At 55.0% G+C, this 23,762-nt stretch overlaps 1 protein-coding gene across 1 annotated transcript; it reads left to right on the top strand.

The window, feature by feature from the left end:
- The first annotated feature begins 1,357 nt into the window (after positions 1-1,357).
- On the top strand, positions 1,358-23,762 carry GDF11 (growth differentiation factor 11). The gene is made up of 3 exons (XM_032957302.2): positions 1,358-2,328; positions 11,144-11,511; positions 19,838-23,762. Exons 1-3 carry the CDS (start codon positions 1,878-1,880, stop codon positions 20,216-20,218), a joined length of 1,200 nt encoding a protein of 399 aa, XP_032813193.1. The 5' UTR covers positions 1,358-1,877; the 3' UTR covers positions 20,219-23,762.

Genomic DNA, 23,762 nt, shown 5'->3' with positions numbered 1-23,762 from the left:
CGACAGGGATGTCCTCTGGCTCCCACATTATTTAACATCTATTTTGACCACGTAGTTCGTGAAGCCTTCAATAGTTGTACTGGGGGAATCTCCATTTGGTACAGATATAATGGGAGGCTGATCGATGCCCGGGTGCGGTCAAGGTTTGGCTCCCTATTGCTCAACCACGTTATGTATGCCGATGATTTGGTAATAGCCGCTCATTCAGAGGAGTTGGAGACGCTGCTGCTGAGACTGGAGCGTGCCACTAAGAGATCGGGCCTTACCATCAGCCCCACCAAAACTAAGCACCTGCCTGGGTATTTTGTACCATCGGACACTCCACCCCCACAACTCCCAATCGGTGATGGGGCAGTTGTGGAGAGAGTGGAGAGTTTCCCATACCTGGGCAGGAAGCTACCTGGTCTGTCGCTCCGCACTAAGCTTCAGGTCTTCTCGGCCACGGTCATTCCCTCCCTTCTCTACGCTTGCGAAACGTGGACCCCCCTAATGGAAGATCTTCGCCGGTTAGAAACATTTAGGCTGGCCTGCCTACGATCCATCCTGGGTTTAACCAGACTGGATTGTGTGAGGAGCTCACAAATCCTTGAAAGATCTGGGCAAGGTCCCATCGGTGAGCTCCTCCGGCTGGCAAGGCAGCGATGGCTGGGTCATGTAGCCCGCATACCCAGCCACCGCATGCCGAAACAGCTTTTGTTCGGCCGGATCGAGGGGGCTAAACGGGCGCGGCACGGGTTAGAGAAGAGATGGAGTGATGTGGTACAGAAGGACGTGGAGCTGAGTGGACTTGCCGATGACTGGTACCAGCGGTGTCAAGATCGGTCTCTGTGGAGGAGGCTCGTGAAGGACGCTACTGGGCAGTTGGAGGTAGTCGCCCTCCAACAACAACGGAGGGCGGAGGAGCGACGCTCACAACAACGAGCGGAGCGCCGGGTGGCTAAAGCACAGCAGGTTGGCACAGTAGGGGGCACAGGTGGTGCATCAGCCAGTCATCTCAGTCAGTCGACCCGTGGCACCTGGGTCTGCCCCGTGACCTCCTGCCAGCGGGCGTTCGACACTCCACGTGGCCTCAAGGTGCACATGTCCTGGCACAAGCGTCGTGGCGACGTCACCGCCACTTAGTGGCGAATGGCGGTTGTTGTTGTTGTTGTGTGTGTGAGTGGGAGTGAGTGTCTGTGTGTGTGTGTCTGTGTGTGTGTGAGTGTCTGTGTGTGTGAGTGAGTGGGAGTGGATTCGGCACAGCCCCGCCTCGACCCCTCGCCGCTATCGCGGGCTCAAGAGGCTGCAGCCAATCGCCGGGACTCTTCGTGCCGAGCGTGGGACAAAGTGCCGCTATAAAAGCGGCCGCGTTGCCTGCACGCCGACACCGCTCTCAGGAGAGGAACTCTCCTCCATCACTCCCCTCCCCGCTCCCCCGCGCTCTCTGTGCAGAGTCGCGCTCTCTCTGTCCCCATTGCATCTCTCTGCGTCTCTACTCCACCGCTCCAATCCACACCCCCATCCCCCCTCTCACAACGCGTACATATTCATCAACCCACCCACCACCACCACCGCCTCCTCCTCTCTTCACGTTGCGCCCCCGTCACTCACTCACTCGCTCACCAACTCGCCAGGTCGCTCGCGAGCTCACTCACACACTCTGCCACTCACACACTCTGCCACTCACACACTCTCCCACTCACACACTCTCCCACTCACACACTCTCCCACTCACACACTCCCACTCACACACTCTCACACTCTCCCACTCACACACTCTCACACTCACACACTCTGCCACTCACACACTCTTCCCCTGCTTGATCTCCACTCGCACGCTCGCTCCACTCTCCACCACGACCACCGACAACCTCGCCGCCAACATTCCGAGCCGAGCCATGCCGCCCCAGTGCCTCATCCTGTGCGTGTGCCTGGCCGCGTTCGGCCGCAACGTTTGCACCAACGCCGAAGAGGGGGCATCGGTGGGGGCAGCCGGAGGGGCAGCGGCAGCTGCGGCGGGGGCAGCAACGGGGGCTACCTCGTGGGGGCCCGGGGAGGAGCAGCCGGAACGCGCCGAGTGCACGCCGGCGTGCATCTGGAGGGAGCAGAGCAAAGCGCTGCGCCTCGAGTCCATCAAGTCGCAGATCCTGAGCAAGCTGCGACTCAAGCAGGCGCCCAACATCAGCCGCGACGTCATCAGCCAGCTGCTGCCCAAGGCGCCGCCGCTGCAGCAGCTGCTGGACCAGTACGACTTCCAGGGGGACCAGGGACCCTCGTCCAACCACGCGCACTGGGAAGACGACGACTACCACGCCACGGCCGAGACCATCATCATCATGGGCAGCGAGCGTGAGTAGCACAGCGGTCACGCCGGTAGCCAGCGCGCGTGTCCCCCTCCCCCCGGTCGCACCGATAGCCGCACAAGCAGCAGCAGCAGCAGCAATGCGCACGCACCGATAGCAGCGCTCAGCAAACACCCCCCCCCCCCCCACTGCTATCGTCGCCGATCGCACCGACAACAGACGCGCAGTCGACGAGGCAAGCGCACGGACTTCACTCGTCGATGCCACCCTGGGGGGGGGAGGGGGCGGTGCAGCCTTCTCCTCCGCGATTCCAATGTCTCTCTCTGGACGTGGCCGGGAACGGTGGATCAGGTTGATGACCGCTTGGAAGTGAGTGCGGTTACCAAGTCAGGAGCGGGGGGGAGGGGGGTATTACGGATTGTTTGTAGGTTGTGTTGGGGGTCGGTACAGATTCTATGTAGGTGGTGGAGCGATGTGTCTGATGCCCTCTACGCCCGTGGACTAAGCACTCCTCGTGCAGCCGCCCAGGAGAAGCGGCCGCACGCGCAGCGCGAGCCGCGCCAGCGGTCACACCTGTAGGTGTCACACCTGTAGCCAGCAGGTTGTGACACCTGTAGCCAGCAGGTTGTGACACCTGTAGCCAGCAGGTTGTGACACCTGTAGCCGGCAGGTGTGACACCTGTAGCCAGCAAGTTGTGACACCTGTAGCCGGCAGGTTGTGACACCTGTAGCCAGCAGGTTGTGACACCTGTAGCCGGAAGGTTGTGACACCTGCAGCCGTGAGGTGTCACACCTGTAGCCGTGAGGTGTGACACCTGCAGCCGGCAGGTGTGACACCTGTAGCCGGCTACAAGTGTGACACCTGCAGCCGGCAGGTGTGACACCTGTAGCCGGCAGGTGTGACACCTGTAGCCGGCAGGTGTGACACCTGCAACCGGCAGGTTGTGACACCTGGAGCCGGCTACATGTGTGACACCTGCAGCCGGCAGGTTATGACACCTGCAGCCGGCAGGTGTGACACCTGTAGCCGGCTACAGGTGTGACACCTGTAGCCGTGAGGTGTGACACCTGTAGCCGTGAGGTGTGACACCTGCAGCCGGCAGGTGTGACACCTGTAGCCGTGAGGTGTCACACCTGTAGCCGTGAGCTGTGACACCTGTAGCCGGCAGGTGTGACACCTGTAGCCGGCTACAGCTGTGACACCTGCAGCCGTGAGGTGTGACACCTGTAGCCGGCAGGTTGTGACACCTGCAGCTGTGAGGTGTGACACTTGTAGCCGTGAGGTGTGACACCTGTAGCCGTGAGGTGTGACACCTGTAGCCGTGAGTTGTGACACCTGTAGCGCTTTAACGCGGCGGCAGGCTGCCTGTGAACGCCACGTGGCTATTGTCGGTTTGCGACTGTGAGGTGGCCAGGGGATGGCGGCGGTTACGGCAACGAGTTATGACATCCATCTGTGCGGAGTTTTGGGTTCGCACCCCGCCAACCAGCCCGCTCGCCCTGCCCGTCTCCCCGTGTGCGTGGTGGGGTTTCCCCTGGGCCTCTGGGTCCCTCCAACATCACCGCTCCGGCGACAGATTCGCGTCGGATCTCGTAACCTCAGCAGGTTTAGTACTCTAACCTGCATTTGGTGATCGTCCCGCACGGGTTGGCCAGGAGAAGGCAGTGGCTGGGGGTCTCCCCCCTCGTGTAGAGCACCAGTGCTGTGCTGGGTTTTAACCGGGCTATCTGGATCCCTGCGTGTCATCCCCTCGTGTAGAGCACCAGTGCTGTGCTGGGTTTTAACCGGGCTATCTGGTTCCCTGGATGTCTCCCCCCTCGTGTAGAGCACCAGTGCTGTGCTGGGTTTTAACCGGGCTATCTGGTTCCCTGGGTGTCTCTCCCTCGTGTAGAGCACCAGTGCTGTGCTGGGTTTTAACCGGGCTATCTGGTGCCCTGGATGTCTCCCCCCTCGTGTAGAGCACCAGTGCTGTGCTGGGTTTTAACCGGGCTATCTGGTTCCCTGGATGTCTCCCCCCTCGTGTAGAGCACCAGTGCTGTGCTGGGTTTTAACCGGGCTATCTGGTTCCCTGGGTGTCTCTCCCTCGTGTAGAGCACCAGTGCTGTGCTGGGTTTTAACCGGGCTATCTGGTTCCCTGCATGTCTCCCCCCTCGTGTAGAGCACCAGTGCTGTGCTGGGTTTTAACTTGGCTATCTGGTTCCCTGGATGTCTCCCCCCTCGTGTTGAGCACCAGTGCTGTGCTGGGTTTTAACCGGGCTATCTGGTTCCCTGGGTGTCTCCCCCTCGTGTAGAGCACCAGTGCTGTGCTGGGTTTTAACCGGGCTATCTGGTTCCCTGGATGTCACCCCCTCGTGTAGAGCACCAGTGCTGTGCTGGGTTTTAACCGGGCTATCTGGTTCCCTGGGTGTCTCCCTCCTCGTGTCCAGCAGCAGTTCTCTCGCACGCGAAGTCAAAACTCTCATTCATTGAATTCACGGCCAAACCTTCCACCCCGGCAGCACCCTCCTCATACGCAGTCTTGCGGTAAACGCCGACGCTCTCACTGAGTAAACAAAGGGCGCAATTAGCACAACCGCAGCGTAATCAATTAGTTGATTAGTTCCGGGGCCCCGGGGCCACAGACGATTCTGTTCGCGAACATAACGCGATTGTAACGCGACAACCAGGACCATGGAAACGCCTGACCCCCTCCCCCCCCCTCCCTCCGAACTCGTCTGATTCGCAAAACGCGTGACGGACGTTGGCTCCGTGCGGATCCTGGTCTGAGACGACGACCCCTTTTGTGGCGAGGTTCTGGGTCCTCTGTACCGAGTCGAGGACGCGCGGCTCAGACGCACCGGGAACCCTTCGCTACATTCGCTGCGTCCTTCCCTGCCGCATCCTCTCTTCTCCCTGCAATCTGTGTAGACGATGCTCGGGTGGATGTTTGGGGCAATCTGCAAGGAAGAGGAGGATGAGGAATGATGATGATGAGTGGGTAAGACAGGCGAGGCTCAGGCGTCCTGGGCGCGTGTTGAGAAGGATCTTGGAAGCGAAGCGCGATTTCAGCCTGGCTGCTGCTGCTTGCATGGGGAGTAGCAGATGTCGCAGCCTCTCTCGTTGCGGGGTGGCGGATTATGATGACAGCAGAGCCCAGCCGATTCTGGAGATCTGCCTGCGCCCAGCTTTGAGTGGCAACCCCTCCCCTCCTCGTACGAGCGGTGGGGCTCCCCCCACCCCCCACGCCGACTCTGCGGATACACTCAACGCACGCGAAGCAGCAGTGCGTCTCGCGAACGAGGAGGTGGCCAAACATCGTCGTGTGGCAGGACCCTCCCTTGGCGAGGGTACCCTGCCAGAAATAAACAAACAAAAAAGCACACGCAAATAAGGCCATCGCTCGTTATTCATGAGGCCAAGTGACGCGCTGGTGCCGCGTGGATCGTTGCATCGCGGGGTCGTGAGAGATCACGACGGGTTGCGGAACGCCTTCGCTCAGCAGTGGATAGATCGTGGCTGATGACGATGATTATGGCTCCGCAACTCCATGCATCCTCTCATCTAATCCCGTTTGCTCCATCCTCCCTCCCTTCATCTCGCCAGCCATCCACAAATCCATCATCATCATCATCATCCTCCTCCTCTTCCATCCATCCCCCTTTCTCTGCATGCGTCCTCCCTGTTCCATATTCCCTCCTCCGTTCCTCCACCTCTCGAACTGCCCCCTGCCCCCGTGCCTCCCGGCCCATGGGGAGTGTTGACAGCCGCCGTGTCGAGATCCATTCTCGGCTAATTACAGGACCCACGAGCAGCAGGAATGCGTCGCGAGCCGCCCTCGTCTCCTGACGAGACCAGGGCGCTAAGCAGCACCAGCAGCAGTAGTAGTATCAGCAGTAGTTGTATCACCAGCAGCAGTACAAGCAGCAGCAGTAGTATCACCAGCAGTAGTATCAGCGGCAGTAGTTGTATGATCACCAGCAGCAGTAGTAGTAGTATCACCAGCAGTTGGAGTAGTAGTATCAGCAGTAGTATCAGCAGCAGCAACAATATCAGCAGCAGGAGTAGTATCAGCAGTAGTAGTATCACCAGCAGCAGTACAAGCAGCAGTAGTAGTATCACCAGCAGTAGTATCAGCGGCAGTAGTTGTATGATCACCAGCAGCAGTAGTAGTAGTATCACCAGCAGTTGGTGTAGTAGTATCAGCAGTAGTATCAGCAGCAGCAACAATATCAGCAACAGGAGTAGTATCAGCAGTAGTAGTATCACCAGCAGCAGTACAAGCAGCACTAGTAGTATCACCAACAGTAGTATCAGCGGCAGTAGTTGTATGATCAGCAGCAGTAGTAGTAGTGTCACCAACAGTTGTAGTATCACCACCAGTTGGAGTAGTAGTATCAGCAGTAGTATCAACAGCAGCAATATCAGCAGCAGGAGTAGTATCAGCAGGAGCAGTAGTATCAGCAGCATCATCAGCAGCATTGTTAGTCGCTGCAGCAGCAGTAACAGCTGCAGCAATAATAGGAGTATCATCATCAGCAGCAGCACCCACAGCAGCAGTGACGCTGCCAACATCCAAGTTGTGTCGTGCACCCCTTCGCCTGAGCAATCATGCCCCCCCCCCCCAATTTAAATAAGGTCACGCTCGAGGGTGACACGTGTTACAGCGTGACACGTGTGACAGGAGTCACGTCACACGTGGATTAACAGCAACAACAACAACAACGACGACCGGACTCGAACCATCACGCACGGAGCTCGCAGGCCGCTCGTTTTCGGGGGTGTCCGGTGCATTAATTTTACGGCGCACGTGACTTGCTGCCGACCACGTGGAAACTACCTCGGTGCCGCTGGCTTGGCCAGGTCGTAGTTGGGACCTAAAAAAAGGAAGACAGACAAAGATCCCCCGTGTAGCCTTAACTGACTGTAGGGGCAAGTGCTGTTAGCGAGCACCCATAAAGGCCGGCACGGCACACGAGGGGGTGGATGGCCAACACCACACCTGGCCGCCTTTGTCTCCCCAGTGGTGATGTTTACACATCGCACCAGGTAATTATTTGAGGCTGAGTCGGCCTAGGGAAGGCCCAGGACCGGTTCAGATAATCGTCACTGGTGTTGGCCGTGTGCGGGAATCGTTCCCGGGTCGTCACGTTCGTAGCGCAGCGCGCTAACCGCTACACCACCGCTCACCACAACACACACACACCCAAGGTCAAGAGGTCATCATGTGGCCAATGCCGTCGATACCTTCACGCATCGCCATCGCCTCCTTCCTTCTGCAAAGTCTCCGAGTTGTTGCTCAGTCGACTTCCTTGGTCCGACCTTAGACTCTCACCACCACCACCATCTGGGTCTAGAGTTGTCCCCTTGGAGTTATCCCTCCAATGCCCGTGCAGACAAACGAGGCTCTGCTAATGCACCCTGCACACTCGTCCCTCCCATCACAACCTCCTCCTCTTCCTCCTCCTCTTTCTGATCCAAACAGATGAAGCTGTCACTGCGTATCTCCTGCACATATCTGTCTCTCCACGTAAACAAAACCAAACAAAACCCCAGAAGTATTTCTTACACAACCTATAACAAGCCAACTCTACACTGGTTTCGACCGAAAGTGTCTCATCGACAGCGTGAGGCTCTTTGTTGTCATAAGTGCTCGTGAACTGCAAGATTTGATAGGCATCTAATCACATCTACAGCGCTTTCCTACCAAGTACTATTGTTAACTTGCAAGTTGCTTACCCTATCCTCCTCCATCCTTCACACGTGTCACACCCATCATCATCATCACCACCACCACCATCCTCTCCATCCATCCACACATCTTTGTCTTGCTACGTTCTACCCCCAACCTCCAAGTTGCTTACCCCTACGTGTCCACGCACACACACAAAACACACACACACACACCACACACACAGGGCCACACTTAAATCATCCCCGGCTGGACTGTGGTTTAGAATTTACGTTGGGCCGAGTTTGTGTGGGTGACCCCCAACTCCAGGGGCAAATGCCAGGCTGCCCCGTAACGCAAATCATCCCTGCTCCTTGCCCCCACCACCACCACTGCCGTTCTGGGCGTCCCTACCCCCCCCCCACCACCAATGCGTGAATTTATTCCGAGTTGATTTATGGAGGGGGGTGTGGGGGGTGTGCGGGGTGTGGGGGGTGCGTGCCCTTGACGTCACGGCCAGGAATCGAACCCGAGTGACTTAGCTGATGGGCGCTCGCTGTGAGCGCCTCCCTCTCCCCTCCCCGTGCGTCCGTCCCCCCCGACACAAAGCGCTCATTCATCGCGTCTCGCAGTTGGGGGGGGGGGTGGTGTGGGGGGGTCGCGCTGTTTGCGAGAGCGCATTGTGTGAGAGAGAGAGCGAGAGAGACGGGGGGGGGGGCGGTGGAGTCGTCACCACGTGTGCGCGCGCGTGCGTGTGAGTGTACACACGTACACACGCACGCACGTGTACACGCGTGTACGCGTGCGTGAGTGTATAAGCACGCGCGTGTCTAAGTATATACGCACGTGTGCATGCAGCGTAAACACGCGCGTGCATGTTTGTGCATTCACGTGCAAACGGAGGCGTGCGAGCACGCATACACACGCGCGCGCGCGTACGTACGTACGTGTGTGTATTTGTGCACGCACGCATGTACACCAAGACATATGCACACACGCACGCGCGCGTGTGTGAATATGTCTTTGTGTGCACACGTGCTCAGGCAGACGCGGGCACCGCGTAATTGTTGATGGGGGCACAATGACAAAGATCCCCCGTGTAGCCTTTAACCCTCTTGGGGAAAGTGCGTTAGCGAGCACCTATGAAAGCTGGCACGGCGCGCGAGGGGGTGGATGGGTGGCCAGCACCACGCCCGGCCGCCTTCGTCTCTCCAGTGGCGATGTTTACCCACCGCACCAGGTACTCATTTGAGGCTGAGTCGACCTAGGGAAGGCCCAGAACCGGTTTTAGATATTCGTCACTGGGAATTGAATCCTGAGCGCAGCGCGCTCACCACTGCATTACCACTCCCCATCATAGACACGCGCACTCTCACTCGCACACGCACTCACGGATATTGTTACTTACCCTACACTCTGACACACTTCGATGCACAACAATCGTCATTCGCCGCTATGTGGTTGCATCACAGACGGGGCTTGTGCCAGTCTAGGTGCACTTTGAGAGCACGCAAAGTGTCGAAGGCTCGCCTGCAGGAGGTTACGGGGCAGACCCAGGTGCCGTGGGCTGACCGGGAAGACTGTGCCCCCCACTGCACAAACTTGTTGCGTTTTACCCACCCGGCGCTGTGCTAAGTTGTTGTGAGCGTCGCTCCTCCTCCGCCCTCCAACTTGCCCCAGTAACTTCAAAGTGCACATAGCCTGGTACTGCCCAGTAGCGTCCTTCACGAGTATCTTCCACAGAGGCCGATCTTGACACCGCTGGTGCCAGTCACCGGCAAGTCCATTCAGCTCCACGTCCTCCAGTACCGCATGAAGCCCATCCCCTATCCAAACCGTGCCGCGCCCGTTCAGCACCCTCCTCCATTCAGCCCAACATACACACTCACGCACTCTCTCTTTCTCTAACACTCACTACTCACCCTCGCACACAAAGACACAGATCCCCCGGGTAGCTTTCAACAGCCTGTTGGGGCAAAGTGCCGTTTGCGAGCACATAAAGGATTTAAATGTCCGGAGCATAAAAACTTTTTTTTTTAAAGATCGCTTTATAATTTAGGGGTTTCCGTCGTGTAACAGCGAGCACACGGGATCATGCAATCCAGAGGGCGACGGTTCGATTCCATCTCCGGGCACGCCAGGTGAAACAATGGTGCAAGTTCATTACCCCCCCCCCCATCCTCGCCGCCAGCAGTACAATGGGTACATCTGTGAAAGGGAGATTTATAGCTGATTCTGATGATCGCGTGTGGTGGCGGTGGGGTAAAGTTTGAGTAAGTCCACCTCTCCCAAGACGTCTGAGCAATATGGAAGAGTAGGCCAAATACCACTCTAGAGCTGCCTCCAGCGGAGGCTGTTCCGTCTGCAGTGGCGTCTGGGAGAAATTGCGCGACTGCGCCTTTATCTTTCCACTGAGAAATCTTTATCTTTCCACTGAGAAATGAGGTGCACGTGGACCACGCGGTGACTGACGCCGCCGTGCCGTTTGTTGTTCCGAACATTCCACCGGCAATGATTCTTAACGAACGTAACACACACACAGCACTCGTGTGTACACACACCACACGTGTGTACATTCACACACCATACCTGTGTACACACACCACTCGTGTGTACACACACCACTCGTGTGTACACACACACACCACTCGTGTGTACACACACACACCACACGTGTGTACACACAGCACTCGTGTATACACACACACACCCACCACTCGTGTGTACAAACAGCACTCGTGTGTACACACACACCATACGTGTGTACACACAGCACTCGTGTGTACACACACACCACACTTGTGTACACACCCACCACACGTGTGTACACACACAGCACACGTGTGTACATACACCTACCACACGTGTGTACACACACCGCACGTGTATACACACGTGTGGTGTATGTACGTACACCACACGTGTGTACGTACGTACACACAACTCGGTCTTTCGCGGCAGCGAGGCTCGCACTGAGGAGCCGTACGATTCACAGACAAATATCCCCCGGGTAGCCTCAACAGACTGTTGGGGCAAGTGCTGTTGGCGAGTAATACGTATGGGGGGGGGGGGGCGGGGATGGTTAGTCGCTCCTCATTGGCCGTACGGATTCCATCAGCGGCACCGCAGCTCAGATCTGTGTCCTCCCTCCATCCCCTCCCATCCTTCTTCTTCCCCAACGCCGCCCGCTGGGCTCCTCCGATGTCTCCGCAGCCGACCCCCTGGTGCGCGTGGACGGCTCCCCTCGCTGCTGCTTCTTCCGATTCACGCCCAAGATGATGCTGAACAAGGTGGTGAAGGCCTACCTGTGGGTGTACCTGCGGCCCGTGGACGCTCGCAGCACAGTGTTCATCCAGGTGCTGCGCCTCATCCCGCTCTCCAAGGGGGGCACCGTGCGCATCCGCTCGCTCAAGACCGACCTGGGCTCCCGCGCGGGACAATGGCAGAGCATCGACTTCAAGTACATCCTCCACAACTGGTTCCTGCACCCCGAGACCAACTGGGGAGTGGAGATCAAGGCGGTGGACGAGCGGGGCAACGACCTCGCCATCACGGCGCCGGGGCCCGGCGAGGAGGGACTGGTAGGTAGAGGTGGCGGCTGCTGCTGTTTGTTGTTGCTGGTGGTGGTAATGGCTGGTGTTGGGAGTGGTGGTGGTGGTGGTGGTGGTAATGGCTGGTGTTGGGAGTGGTGGTGATGGTAATGGCTGGTGTTGGGAGTGGTGGTAATGGCTGGTGTTGGGAGTGGTGGTGGTGATGGTAATGGCTGGTGTTGGGAGTGTTGGTGGTGGTGATGGTAATGGCTGGTGTTGGGAGTGTTGGTGGTGGTGATAGTAATGGCTGGTGTTGGGAGTGATGGTGGTGGTAATGGCTGGTGTTGGGAGTGGTGGTGGTGGTGGTAATGGCTGGTGTTGGGAGTGTTGGTGGTGGTGGTGATGGCTGGTGTTGGGAGTGTTGGTGGTGGTGGTGATGGCTGGTGTTGAGAGTGGTGGTGGTGGTGGTGGTGGTGGTAATGGCTGGTGTTGGGAGTGGTGGTGGTGGTGGTAATGGCTGGTGTTGGGAGTGGTGGTGGTGGTAATGGCTGGTGTTGGGAGTAGTGGTGGTGGTAATGGCTGGTGTTGGGAGTGATGGTGGTGGTAATGGCTGGTGTTAGGAGTGGTGGTGGTGGTAATGGCTGGTGTTGGGAGTGATGGTGGTGGTAATGGCTGGTGTTGGGAGTGGTGGTGGTGGTGGTAATGGCTGGTGTTGGGAGTGGTGGTGGTGGTGGTAATGGCTGGTGTTGGGAGTAGTGGTGGTGGTGGTAATGGCTGACGTTGGGAGTGATGGTGGTGGTAATGGCTGGTGTTGGGAGTGGTGGTGGTAATGGCTGGTGTTGGGAGTGGTGGTGGTAATGGCTGTACTGGAGGAGTTTTCATCTGGTACAGATACAGTGGGAGGCTGATCGATGCCCGGGTGCGGTCAATGGATGGCTCCCTATTGCTCAACCATGTTATGTATGCCGATGATCTGGTAATTGCTGCTCACTCAGAGGAGGAATTGGAGGCGCTGCTGCTGAACCTGGAGCTTGCCACTAAGAGGTAGGGACTTACCATCAGCCCCACCAAAATAAGCACCTGCCTGGGTATTTTGTACCAACGGACACTCCACCCCAACAACTCCCAATTGGTGATAGGGCAGTTGTGGAGAGAGTGGAGAGTTTCTCATATCTGGGCAGTGTGCTCATGACCGGCTCCGGTTTGACAGTAGAATCAGTCGAGCGGCATTATCTTTTCATCGGTCGCGTAACGCTCAGTTACCTGGTCTGTCGCTCCGCACGAAGCTTCAGGTCTTCTCGGCCACGGTCATTCCCTCCTTTCTTTACGCTTGCGAAACGTGGACCCCCCCAAATGGAACATCTTTGCCGGTTAGAAACATTTAGGCTGGCGTGCCTACGATCCATCTTGGGTTTAACCAGGCCTGATTGTATGAGAAGCTCACATATCCTTAAAAGATCTGGACAAAGCCCCATCGGTGAGCTCTTCCGGCAGGCAAGGCTGCGTTGGCTGGGTCATGTAGTCTGCATGCCCAAACAGCTTTTGTTCGTCCGGATCGAGGGGGCTAAATGGGCGCGGCACGGGCTAGAGAAGAGATAGAGTGATGTGGAACAGGAGGATGTGGAGCTGAGTGGACTTGCCGATGACTGGTACCAGCGGTGTGAAGATCGGCCTCGGTGGAGGAGGCTCGTGAAGGACGCTACTGGGCAGTTGGAGGCAGTCGCCCTCCAACAACAACGGAGGGAGGAGGTGGAGCGACGCTCACAACAACGAGCGGAGCGCCGGGTGTCTAAAGCACAGCAAGTTGGCACAGTAGGGTGCACAGGTGGTGCATCAGCCAGTCATCTTAGTCAGTCGACCCATGGCACCTGGGTCTGCCCCGTGACCTCCTGCCAGCGGGCGTTCGACACTTCACGTGGCCTCAACGTGCACATAGCCTGGCACAAGCGTCGTGGTGATGTCATCGCCACTTAGTGGCGAATGGCGGTTGTTGTTGTGTGAGTGATGATGGTGATGATAATTGCTGTAGTGGTGATTGTGAGGATGATAACGGTGGTGGTTCTGGTAGTGGTGGTGATAATGGTGGAGGTGGTGACAGAGGTAATGCTGAATGGTGACTGATAATGATGCTGGTGTTGATGGTGATGATTATGATGGTGGTGATAGCGGTAGTGATGGTGGTGATAGCGGTAGTGATGGTGATAAGCGTGGTGGTAGTAATTAATGATCGTGGTGGGTATGATAATGATGGAGATTGTAAGGATGATGGTGGACGTTTTGCTGGTCGTGGTAATGGTGGTAGTTATATTATTGATGGTTGCAATGACAATGATTTACACGTGTTTGTACCTGTGCGTGTGTATGCGTACACAAAGTGGGGAGCGGTAGTGTAGCGGTTAGCGCTACGAACCCGGCGACTAGAGTTCGATTCCCGCTCACGGCCGACACCGGTGACGGTTACCTGAACCGGTCCTGGGCCTCCCCTAGGTCGACTCAGCCTGAAATTAGTACTTGGTGCGGTGTGTAAACATCGCCACCGGGGAGATGAAGGCGGCCGGGCGTGGTGCTGGCCACCCATCCCCGTGCCGGCCTTCATTGGTGCTCGTTAAGAGCACTTGTTCCAATAATGAGTTAAGGCGACACGGGGGATCTTTGTCTTTGTGTATACACAGCAATTTTATGTGTGCATGTGGACGTGTGTGTGTGTACACTGTTGGGGAAGGTGCAGCAGTACTTAGGAAGACAAACGCGGCCGGGCATGGTGCGGTTTTCCCCTCCACGTTTAGAATAAACACCACGCGTTTAGAGTATTTGGCTGCTATAACTGTCCACGTGATATATAGCTCAGTGGGACTTACCTGGTAATACAAAAATAGTATAGTTATTTTAACACTTCATCATCAGCGGCAGCAGCAGCAGCAGCCATGATTTATGCACTGCTGCGTTGAAGGCCTCCCCGAACCGTAAATATCAGTCGTGGTCTCACGATGCAACGACACGAGCTGATCCGAGGACGAGAGACGCGTTCGACAGATGCACGATCTATATGACTCCTACAATTTTGAGAGGGAAAACAGAAGACGAGGCATTGTTGTTGGGGCGCTGCGGTGGTACTGGCATGTTTATCTCCCTCGCCTGGTACCACGTGAGCCCCGTGTGGGTTCCATCCCGGACCCTGGCAATGCCTGTTCTTGCATATTTGGAGTCCACGTGTTCGCGCTCTCTCTCTCTCTCTCCACGTGGTGGTCGCGTGGATTTTTCTCTGGGTTCCTCCGGGTTTGCCCCTCCTCCTCCACATTCAGAATCAACACGCGCTGAGATGATGATGATGATAATATCAGCCATTGCGATGAGCTGTGATCACGTGTGGCCAGGTCGCTTCTGAAAAAGAGATACTAATCGATAAAACGATCACCTTTTTATTTTACCAGGTACAGCTCACTGAGCTTTTTTTTTAATAAGCGACCTGGCTATCACAAATGATAGCTCAGCGATGTGGCCTGTCTGGAATGTGTAGCATTGGCCAAATACTGTAAACGCGTGGCGATGTTTATTCCAAATGTGGAGAGGATAAACCGGAGGACCCGGAGAAAAATCCACGCGACCACTGGAGAGAGAGAGACACGCAAACTCCAAATACACAACAGTAGGCGTCAGGGTTGGGATCGAACCCACGACCTCCTGTATACCAGGCGAGGTAGTTAACATCACCTAGCCACCGTGGACGCCACGGTAACGATAACAGCTCAGGAGGCTTTACCTGTGTAATAAAAAAAAAACAGTTTCGTATCGTTTACAAATATCCTGTTTTTTAAAATCGGTAGCTTTATTCAAAGTACATGTACTACCCCTGTTTGTGTTCATGTGCACATGCGTGTGTGCGCTATATACAACTGTGTGCACATCATCCCTTGCATACTCGTGTGTGTGTGTGTACACATTCACGTATACACCCCTAAGCTTGCGCACACGCTGTGTGTATTTCTGGCGCTTGTGTGCTCCTGCATGTTTTGCAACATCTGCGTTTCTACACCTGTGCGTGCAGCATTTCCATGGCAAACGCGAATAGTCGTCACCGCGCGTAAACTTCCGCCACCGGGGAGACAAACACGGCCGGGTCGTGCGTGGTGCTAACCATGCGTGCTAGATGATAGCATCACTAACCCCCACAGTCTGCAAGGCTACACGGGTCATCTCTCTTTGTATGTGCACCTGCCACGTAGGGTAACGATCGCCATTCCCTTTGTGACTCTGCAACAAAGGGGGTGAGCATTGCACCAACAATATCTGTTTATTCCTTTAAAAAAAAAATTTGGCCCAAAAATCGAAACTTTTAAAGGGTGAAAAGTTTATTTCCCCGCGCAAGTTTAGCCCATTGAGCACAGAGAGCTCAGCTCGTGACCCCCGCTCAGCTCGTGAGGGGGGTGGTAGTGGTTGTGCTGGTGGTGGTGCAAGCCATCATTCACCCACAGTGGCGAATGGACAACTGCAGACAACGGTTGTGGTTGTCAGATGGTGACGAACACGGTAAACATGCCTCAACGTTGCCTCAACGTGTGCATGTTTAAGGATAGATGCCGCTTTAGTACATACATTAATAGGGCATGTATACGTGTACGACAATTTAAAACAATGCAGGAAAATAATGAATACGCCACATGGCTTCTGAAATGCTTGACAACACGTTGTGTGTACGTGTGTGTACGTACGTGTGTGTGCACGTGTGTGTGCACGTATGTGTGTGTACGTGTGTGTGTACATCGTCGCTGGGGAGACAAAGGCGGCCGCGCGTGGTGTTGGCCACCCACCCCCTCGTGTGCCGTGCCGGCCTTTATAGGTGCTCGCTAACAGCACTTGCCCCTGCAGTCTGTTAAGGCTATACGGGGGATCTTTGTCTTTGTACGTGTGTGTGGTGTTGGCCACCCCAACCCCTCGTGTTCCGTGCTAGCCTCATAGGTGCTCCCTGACAGCACTTGCCCCAACAATCTGTTCAGGCTATATAGGGGATCTTTGTCTTTGTTTGTCCTGTGGAAGTGGGGAGAGGTGGCGCAGTGGTTAGCATGCTGCGCTACGAACCCGGCTCCCCGAGTTAGATCGGTGCTCACGGTCAACACCAGTGGCGGATATCTGAACCGGTCACAGTCCCTATGATCACTGTTACGTTGTAATTATGGCTTTATTTTTTGGTGATTTCGAAAAGTTTTTTTGGTTTAGACATGTTTGTTTTGTTGTAGTACGGAGTTAGACTGATGGCCTTAATCTAAGTTTTCTTATAGGAATAGGTTTTACCCTTTTAACTGGCACAAAAACTGACACCTTTATTCAAGGCATCATGTTTGCAATAACCACAACACAAGCAGTCAAAATGCAAAAAAAAGACAACTCTGATAATAATATGCACTGTCCTTGAATTTGATTGGTCCACACCCGAGACGGCTTTTCTTAGAGCCTAGTCTCCATTGGTGTTGGACCAGAAGACGCCAAAAGGCGTCTAAGTTTTCTTGTGGTTGTTGTTGTTTGACTTGCATCCCACTGGGATTTTTTGCACACAGCGTTGGTGTACGGTGCTTTTTTCAGGAATATTTTGCTGTTTTTTTTCATGGATTTTCTGTTTGCACGGTCACATAGTCACTTTAAGATGTTTTCTTGTTCGTGTTTTTGTTTTTTTGTTTGTTGTGGTTGCACCCGATTCAAGAGCCGAATGGCTCACAGGGCTATACCAAAATAAATCAACTGAAAACTGACTCTGGCGGTGTGCAAACATCAACACTGGGGGAGACAAAGGTGGTCGGGCGTGGTGCTGGCCACCCACCCTCCATAGCAGTCTTCATACGTATTACTCGCCAACAGCACTTGCCCCAACAGTCTGTTAAGGCTACACGGGGCATTTTCGCTTTTGTCTTGTCTTCGGAAATAGTTTGTTTAATGAATGCGTGCAACTTGAGTGCGTGGCTACGTTAATCATTCTTATTCACGCGTTACTCCATCTTTAAATACATTATTCATGTACGTGCTCTGAAAAAGGACCGTTGCCCGAAACGTCGCCGATATTCCTCACCCACTCCCCACCACCTTTAAGCCACACACACAATCCAGTGTCACTGACGTGTGGATTGTTTCTGGTTACTCCAGCCACGCGCTGACAATGCATCCCCACAAGCAAACAATTGGAAGGAAAAAAAACACAATAGCGGACTAGAGGCTGGATACCTCATGGGGCAATTATTGAAGGTGGACTCGGGATCAATAATGTGGAGATGGGGGCGGATGATAGTTTTTTAAAATGTATTTTACGTAACTGAATTTCACAACGAAGAGCGCCGTGCCAATTGTGCATTTAGCGAAATGAGTGTTCAAAATTAGTGTTCAATCCGTGCCCTTTGTGAACGATCACAATCGGAAGCACCGTGGCAAGCTCGGATTGACCCTGAGAGAGAGCAAGAGAAGCATCTGTATCCACACACACGAACAAAACAAACAAAGATCCCCCGTATAGCCTTAACAGACTGTAGGGGCAAGTGCGGTTAGCGAGCACCTATGAAGGCCGGAACGGTACACGGGGGGGTGGGTGGCAAGCACCACACCCGACCGCCTTTGTGTCTCCCCAGTGGCGATGTTTACACACCGCACCAGGTACTCGTTTGAGGCTGAGTCGACCTAACACGAACACACACACACGAACACGCATACACGAACACACACACGTGTATACCTCTGTGTACCCACTTGTGTACACCTGTGTGTACCTGTGTGCCCACCTGTGTCTGTACATGTGTGTAACACGTGTGTGTCTGTGTGTGTGTGTGGGGAGCGGTAGTGTAGCGGTTAGCGCATAGCGCTACGAACCCGGCTACCCGGATTCGATTCCCTCTCAAGGCCAACAACAGTGACGATTATATGAACCGGTGCTGGGCCTCCCTTAGGTCGACTCAGCCTCAAATGAGTACCTGCTGTGGTGTGTAAACATCGACATCGGGGAGACAAAGGCGGCCGGGAGTAGTGTTGGACACCCACCCCCTCGTGTACCGTGCCGGCCTTCATAGGTGCTCGCTAACAGTACTTGCCCCAACAGTCTGTTCACACTATACGGGGGATTTTTGTCTTTGTGTACCCGTGGGGAACGCTGGTGTTGAGGATATCGCACTGCGGCCCAGGCTCTGAGTTCGACTCGGCCTTAAGTGAGCAGTACCTGGTGGTGATGCGTCAACATCAGCACTGGCAGACAATGGCGAGCCCGGCATGGTGCTGTTCACCACCCCCACGTGTGTCATGCAGGTCTTCATTAGGTGCTACTCGCTAACAGACTGCCAAAGGCTACATGGGGGTCTTTGTATGGTACCCACCTGTCCACGTGCGTGTTAACTTGTCAACAATTTGTAAACAAGTTAACACAGTTAATGCAGTGGTTCGCTGTGCTCTGCGCTACGAACCCGGCGACCCGGGGTTCGATTACCGCTCAAGGCCAACACTGGTGACGATTATCTAAACCGGACCTGGGCCTCCCCTAGGTCGACTCGGCCTCAAATGAGTATCTGGTGCGCTGTGCAAACACCGCCACTGGGGAGACAAAGGCGGTCGGGCGTGTTGTTGGCCACCCACCCTTCATGCGCTCACTAACAGCACTTGCTCCATCAGTCTGTTATGGCTACACGGGGGATCTTTGCCTTTGTTAACTTGTACACACCCCGTACATCTGCATGTGTGTGTACTCGCCTGTGCACCAACCTGCCGATACACCGATGTACATCCACCTGTCTGTACACGTGTTGACATACACCTGCACGTGTGTTCTCACCCTGCACACCTGTGTCTATATACCTGCTGTGCGGCAGCCCTTCCTGGAGGTGGTGACGGGCATCCTGTCCGCACGTCCGTGGTGTCCGCACGTCCGTGGTGTCCGCACGTCCGTGTTGTCCGCACGCCTGTGTGCGACCCGTACAACTGTATCTATGTCTGTACTCAAGTGTGCACCTGTGCCTCCACCTATACGTTTGCTGGAACCATTCCTGGAGGTGACGATGGTGTAGACCAGCATGCGTACTCACCTGTATGTATATACACCGGGACACGCATGTTGTGTTACTCACGCACTCACCTGTGTCTAGATACCTTGCGCGACTGCTCGCAGCAATCGTTCGTGTAGGTAAAGGCATTGGACGCCGTATGTGCTCACCTGTATACACCTGCACCCACTCACCTGTCGATGCACCTGTTTCTGTATTAACCTTTCTCTACACCTTAAGGCACTTGGACACGCATGAGCGTGTGTGAACTCACACCCATACTTACCTGTACGCCTGTACACCTGTGGGATTGCACTGGAGGGAGACCTATGTATAATTCGCCCGCCTGTGTGCACACCTGTGGTGCGCGGCAGCAACCCTTCCTGGAGGTGAAGGTGACCGAGCCGTTCCGGCGCTCCCGGAGGAACATCGGCCTCGACTGCGACGAGTCGTCCAACGAGTCGCGCTGCTGCCGCTACCCCCTCACCGTGGACTTCGAGGCCTTCGGCTGGGACTGGATCATCGCGCCCAAGCGCTACAAGGCCAACTACTGCTCGGGCCAGTGCGAGTACATGTTCCTGCAGAAGTACCCACACACGCACCTCGTGCAGCAGGCGAGCCCGCGCGGCTCCGCGGGGCCCTGCTGCACCCCGACCAAGATGTCGCCCATCAACATGCTGTACTTCAACGACCAGCAGCAGATCATCTACGGCAAGATCCCCGGCATGGTGGTGGACAGGTGCGGGTGCTCCTAAGGGGGCCGGCCCGGTGGGGTTCGACCCACCACCGCCTCCACCGCCAACACCGCTTCCTCGCTCTTCCCATCTTGCCCGGCTGCCTCTCGGCTCTCACTTGCTCAGTTTTCTTTTTGCGGGGTTGGTGGTGGGGGGAGAAGAGAAGACAGAAGCAGTGTGGGAACCAAAAAAAATCGGGGTTTTTTTTAGGGGATGGGGGCTCGCTGTGGAAGGAACACCACGTTGCCATCGGGGGGGGGCATCAGGGGGGGGGCCCATGTGGAGTCGTCAGAGGTAAACAAAACGCAGCTTTGCCTTGTAAAAAATGGGTCCCCAATAGAAATTTTGTTTTACCCCCCCCGGGGAGAGTAGGGGGGGGCTGCCCCCTACACCATGGAAGAGGGATGGAGCAAGTGAGGAGTGGATAGAAGATGCGACCTGTTCTCCGCGTGGCTGAGCAGCTGATGGACGGAGCAGAGGTGGTGGCCGGCTGGCAGGAGCATGTACATAGAGCAAGTGCGACCCCAAACACACACGAGAGAGAAGAGACTATTTTTGTACACCAGGAGAACACTTTATTAAGTGTAACGTTAATAATAATAATCCACCATCTGCAGCATGGATCTGAAGATGCCCTCCCCTGCGTCGAAATTTGGGGTCACGGTCAGCGGCGCTTTTTGTACAAAGCTGTGTAATTTATGCTGCCAGTGCAGCACTCTTCTTCCTGGGCTTGTCTTGCCGCGTTTAATGTGTCCACTTCGAGCTCTGGCAGATTATTGTGAAAGCCTTGGTGGCTACAGTCGGCTCTGCGTCTGTCATTCCCTTGGTCAATTAACATGTCCACCAATTAAGACCCACACCTCTGGGTTCACCATTAAGCTGATGAATGATCCCAACCCACCCACACATTCACTCAACCACCCATACATCCCTCAATTAGCCGAGGAAACAATTTATAAAACCTGCCATCTCCTCTAACACCAATCTGCCAGCCGATTAGAATACACCCATAAGTTCAATTACTCCATCCATCCAGATTATAAGCCCTCCACCAATTACTCACCAAACCAACTGCAAGCACCCTCAGTTTGGATCAGCTGCAAATATACCAGGCAGTACTTTTTTGCTAATTACCGACCTCGCCTATGAATAAACCTGTTGATGCACCCCAATCAATTTAGGGTTGTTGTAGGGGGGGGGGGGTAAAGAGGGGGGGGGTCACCTGTGCAATAAACCCAGGTGTGTGCCCCCACCACTAACCATCATAAGTAGAGTAACTGGAAGTTACACCAAGTGACCCACCCATGTGACCAATAGCACTCATGTACATGTGTATGTACACCATTGTATATGTATCTATATATATAAAATATAAAGCCCCACCAACCAAGCACACGGACTCCTATCTATGTACAAACAGCAGTTTTGAATGTAAACACTTGAAATGGTGAGGAATGCAAAGATAAGTCCCCCGGTGACCCCTGCTCTCCCAAACCCCCCTTGTCATGACCCCCCCGCCCCTCTGCCCCCATGAGCCTCACGGGGACCGGCGCTCACTGTGGTGGTAATCGCCTCGCGCGCAGTTGCGTTGTCGTTGGAGGTCCGCCGGTGAAGTTATTCGAGGCGGCGACGGTCGAGATGAACAAACCAGGGCCTTCGTAGACGAGCCCGCTGGCCTGGCCCTCCGGGTTTCGCGCTGCGTCCGTGACGCACGAGAACGCTGCACCCGACACTGCTTGCGTGCTCCTCGAGGCTAGGGGAAGAAGCAGCGTGCCAATAATGCAACGCCCGTGCAGCGACGCCGCTTCGCCGCGCTCTGCGACTGGATTTCAACGGGGCGGCAGCGACGTGCTGCTGAGCCCCCGTCCGCCGCGTGACTTCGTCAATCGAGGAGATAGGGGGGAGAGGTGGAACCACAGATGTGGAGGTGGCCACGTCGGAGTATGGACCGCAGGCACGAGTGGCCTTCACCTGAACCCAGACGTCGTCAGCATGGCAAGCCGCTCCTCATGCTCTCCCTACTGCCGCCCACTGGCACCAGGAACCGGAGTGTTGAACCGAAAACAAGAAACCGGTTTTAACCGTCAATTTTCTAGAGCTGAACCCAAATAAAATTTGTTGCTCTGGAATGAAAACCAAAAAAAATATATATGGTTACCGGTTCAATAACTTGCACTTTTTATCCGGGGATCTTAAAAGGAATGATTGGCTGCGATCCGACGGCTCCTCTGGCAGTTGTAACCAATCACGCTGGAGGCCAAGCAGGCCGTGGTGACTCGGTGAGCCATCGCACGCGCAGAGCCCGCGCCTGGTCGTTGGCACAAGACCGCAACGGTCCCCGCGACTGCGATGGGGACGGATACAAAGCGGCATCGGTTGGCACATCTCCGTTCGTCTTTCTGTGTCTCTCGCTACGTCGTACGGTGCGAAATACGTTGTATATACATACATATAGGTCTCACCGTATTCTGCAACACACGTACACATAGTTGAAACGTTTCAAAAACATCTCTCAGCTTTGCAATGAATACGGCATATTATCAGAAAAAACTTTTTAAAAGATGAAAAATTTTACCTGTTTGAAACCGGTCTTTAGCAGTTAACAGAAACCCATTCCATTAGTTTTTGTTTAACTCAAACCGTTCCCAAAATCATTTGGTTTGACTCCCTGCCAGAAAACCATGATCATCCATCAATACACACACAGCTGCCATCACCAGAACCCACATCACCTACACCGACCACTAGCCTCCATCAACATCTCACATCACCTCCACTCATCGGCAGCACCCATCATGAACACACGGATCTTACCATCATCCATTGGCAACCGCATCATCCACCATTAGAACCATGACCAAACTTCACCATCCGAACCACAGCACAATCAGTTGTTCCACTGATGCCACTCTTGGCAAGGCCATGCGGGACCAGTGACCCCCTCCCCCCCTACGCAGCTCCCCAAATGGTCCCTTCCCACATCTCCCACCAGACGATCTCCCACGTGCCAGGCGAGCAGGGCCCACCACCCCTCTTCACGCGGAGCAGCGACGCGTATTGCGAAGGTTCATGTTCCTACGCGGTAGGTTTGCGTGTAGTAAATGTGTTTTTTTCTACTGGGGCATGCTAACTAGAGTAGCCTGTCTTGCCGTCTTAGAGAAGAGAGCCTTGTTGCAGAGACCAAATGCCACCTTGCCGCGGCGGGATACGGTTGGAGTGGCGTGCGACGTGCGGTGAGAGGATGGAGCTTGATGACGCACCGCCGTACTCGAGAGGTGACAACGCAGATTGAGAAGAGGCCACATGGACACGCGATGAGAGGATGCGGCGACGCAACTAAAGATGGAACAATAACGCCATGGTGGGAGGGGGGGGGGGGATTTGGATGTGGAGATGCGACGACGGTGCGTTACAAATCTCTGATCGATTGATTGACAAAGCCGCGACGACGGGATGGTGGTGGGGGGGGGATGGCGTCGCACAGTGGAGATGCGCGAACCCTCGAGCGCGTGAAGTGTTGAGCTTGTGTACAGTAGCAGGTGGAATAAAACCGACCCAAAGCCTA

The sequence above is a fragment of the Petromyzon marinus genome, chromosome 19, assembly GCF_048934315.1.
Source record: "Petromyzon marinus isolate PM22_M1 ecotype Great Lakes invasive population chromosome 19, UKy_Petmar_22M1.pri1.0, whole genome shotgun sequence".
Lineage (NCBI taxonomy): Eukaryota > Metazoa > Chordata > Hyperoartia > Petromyzontiformes > Petromyzontidae > Petromyzon > Petromyzon marinus.
Note: the sequence above shows the minus strand (reverse complement) of the source record. Positions and strands in the feature narration are given on the sequence as shown.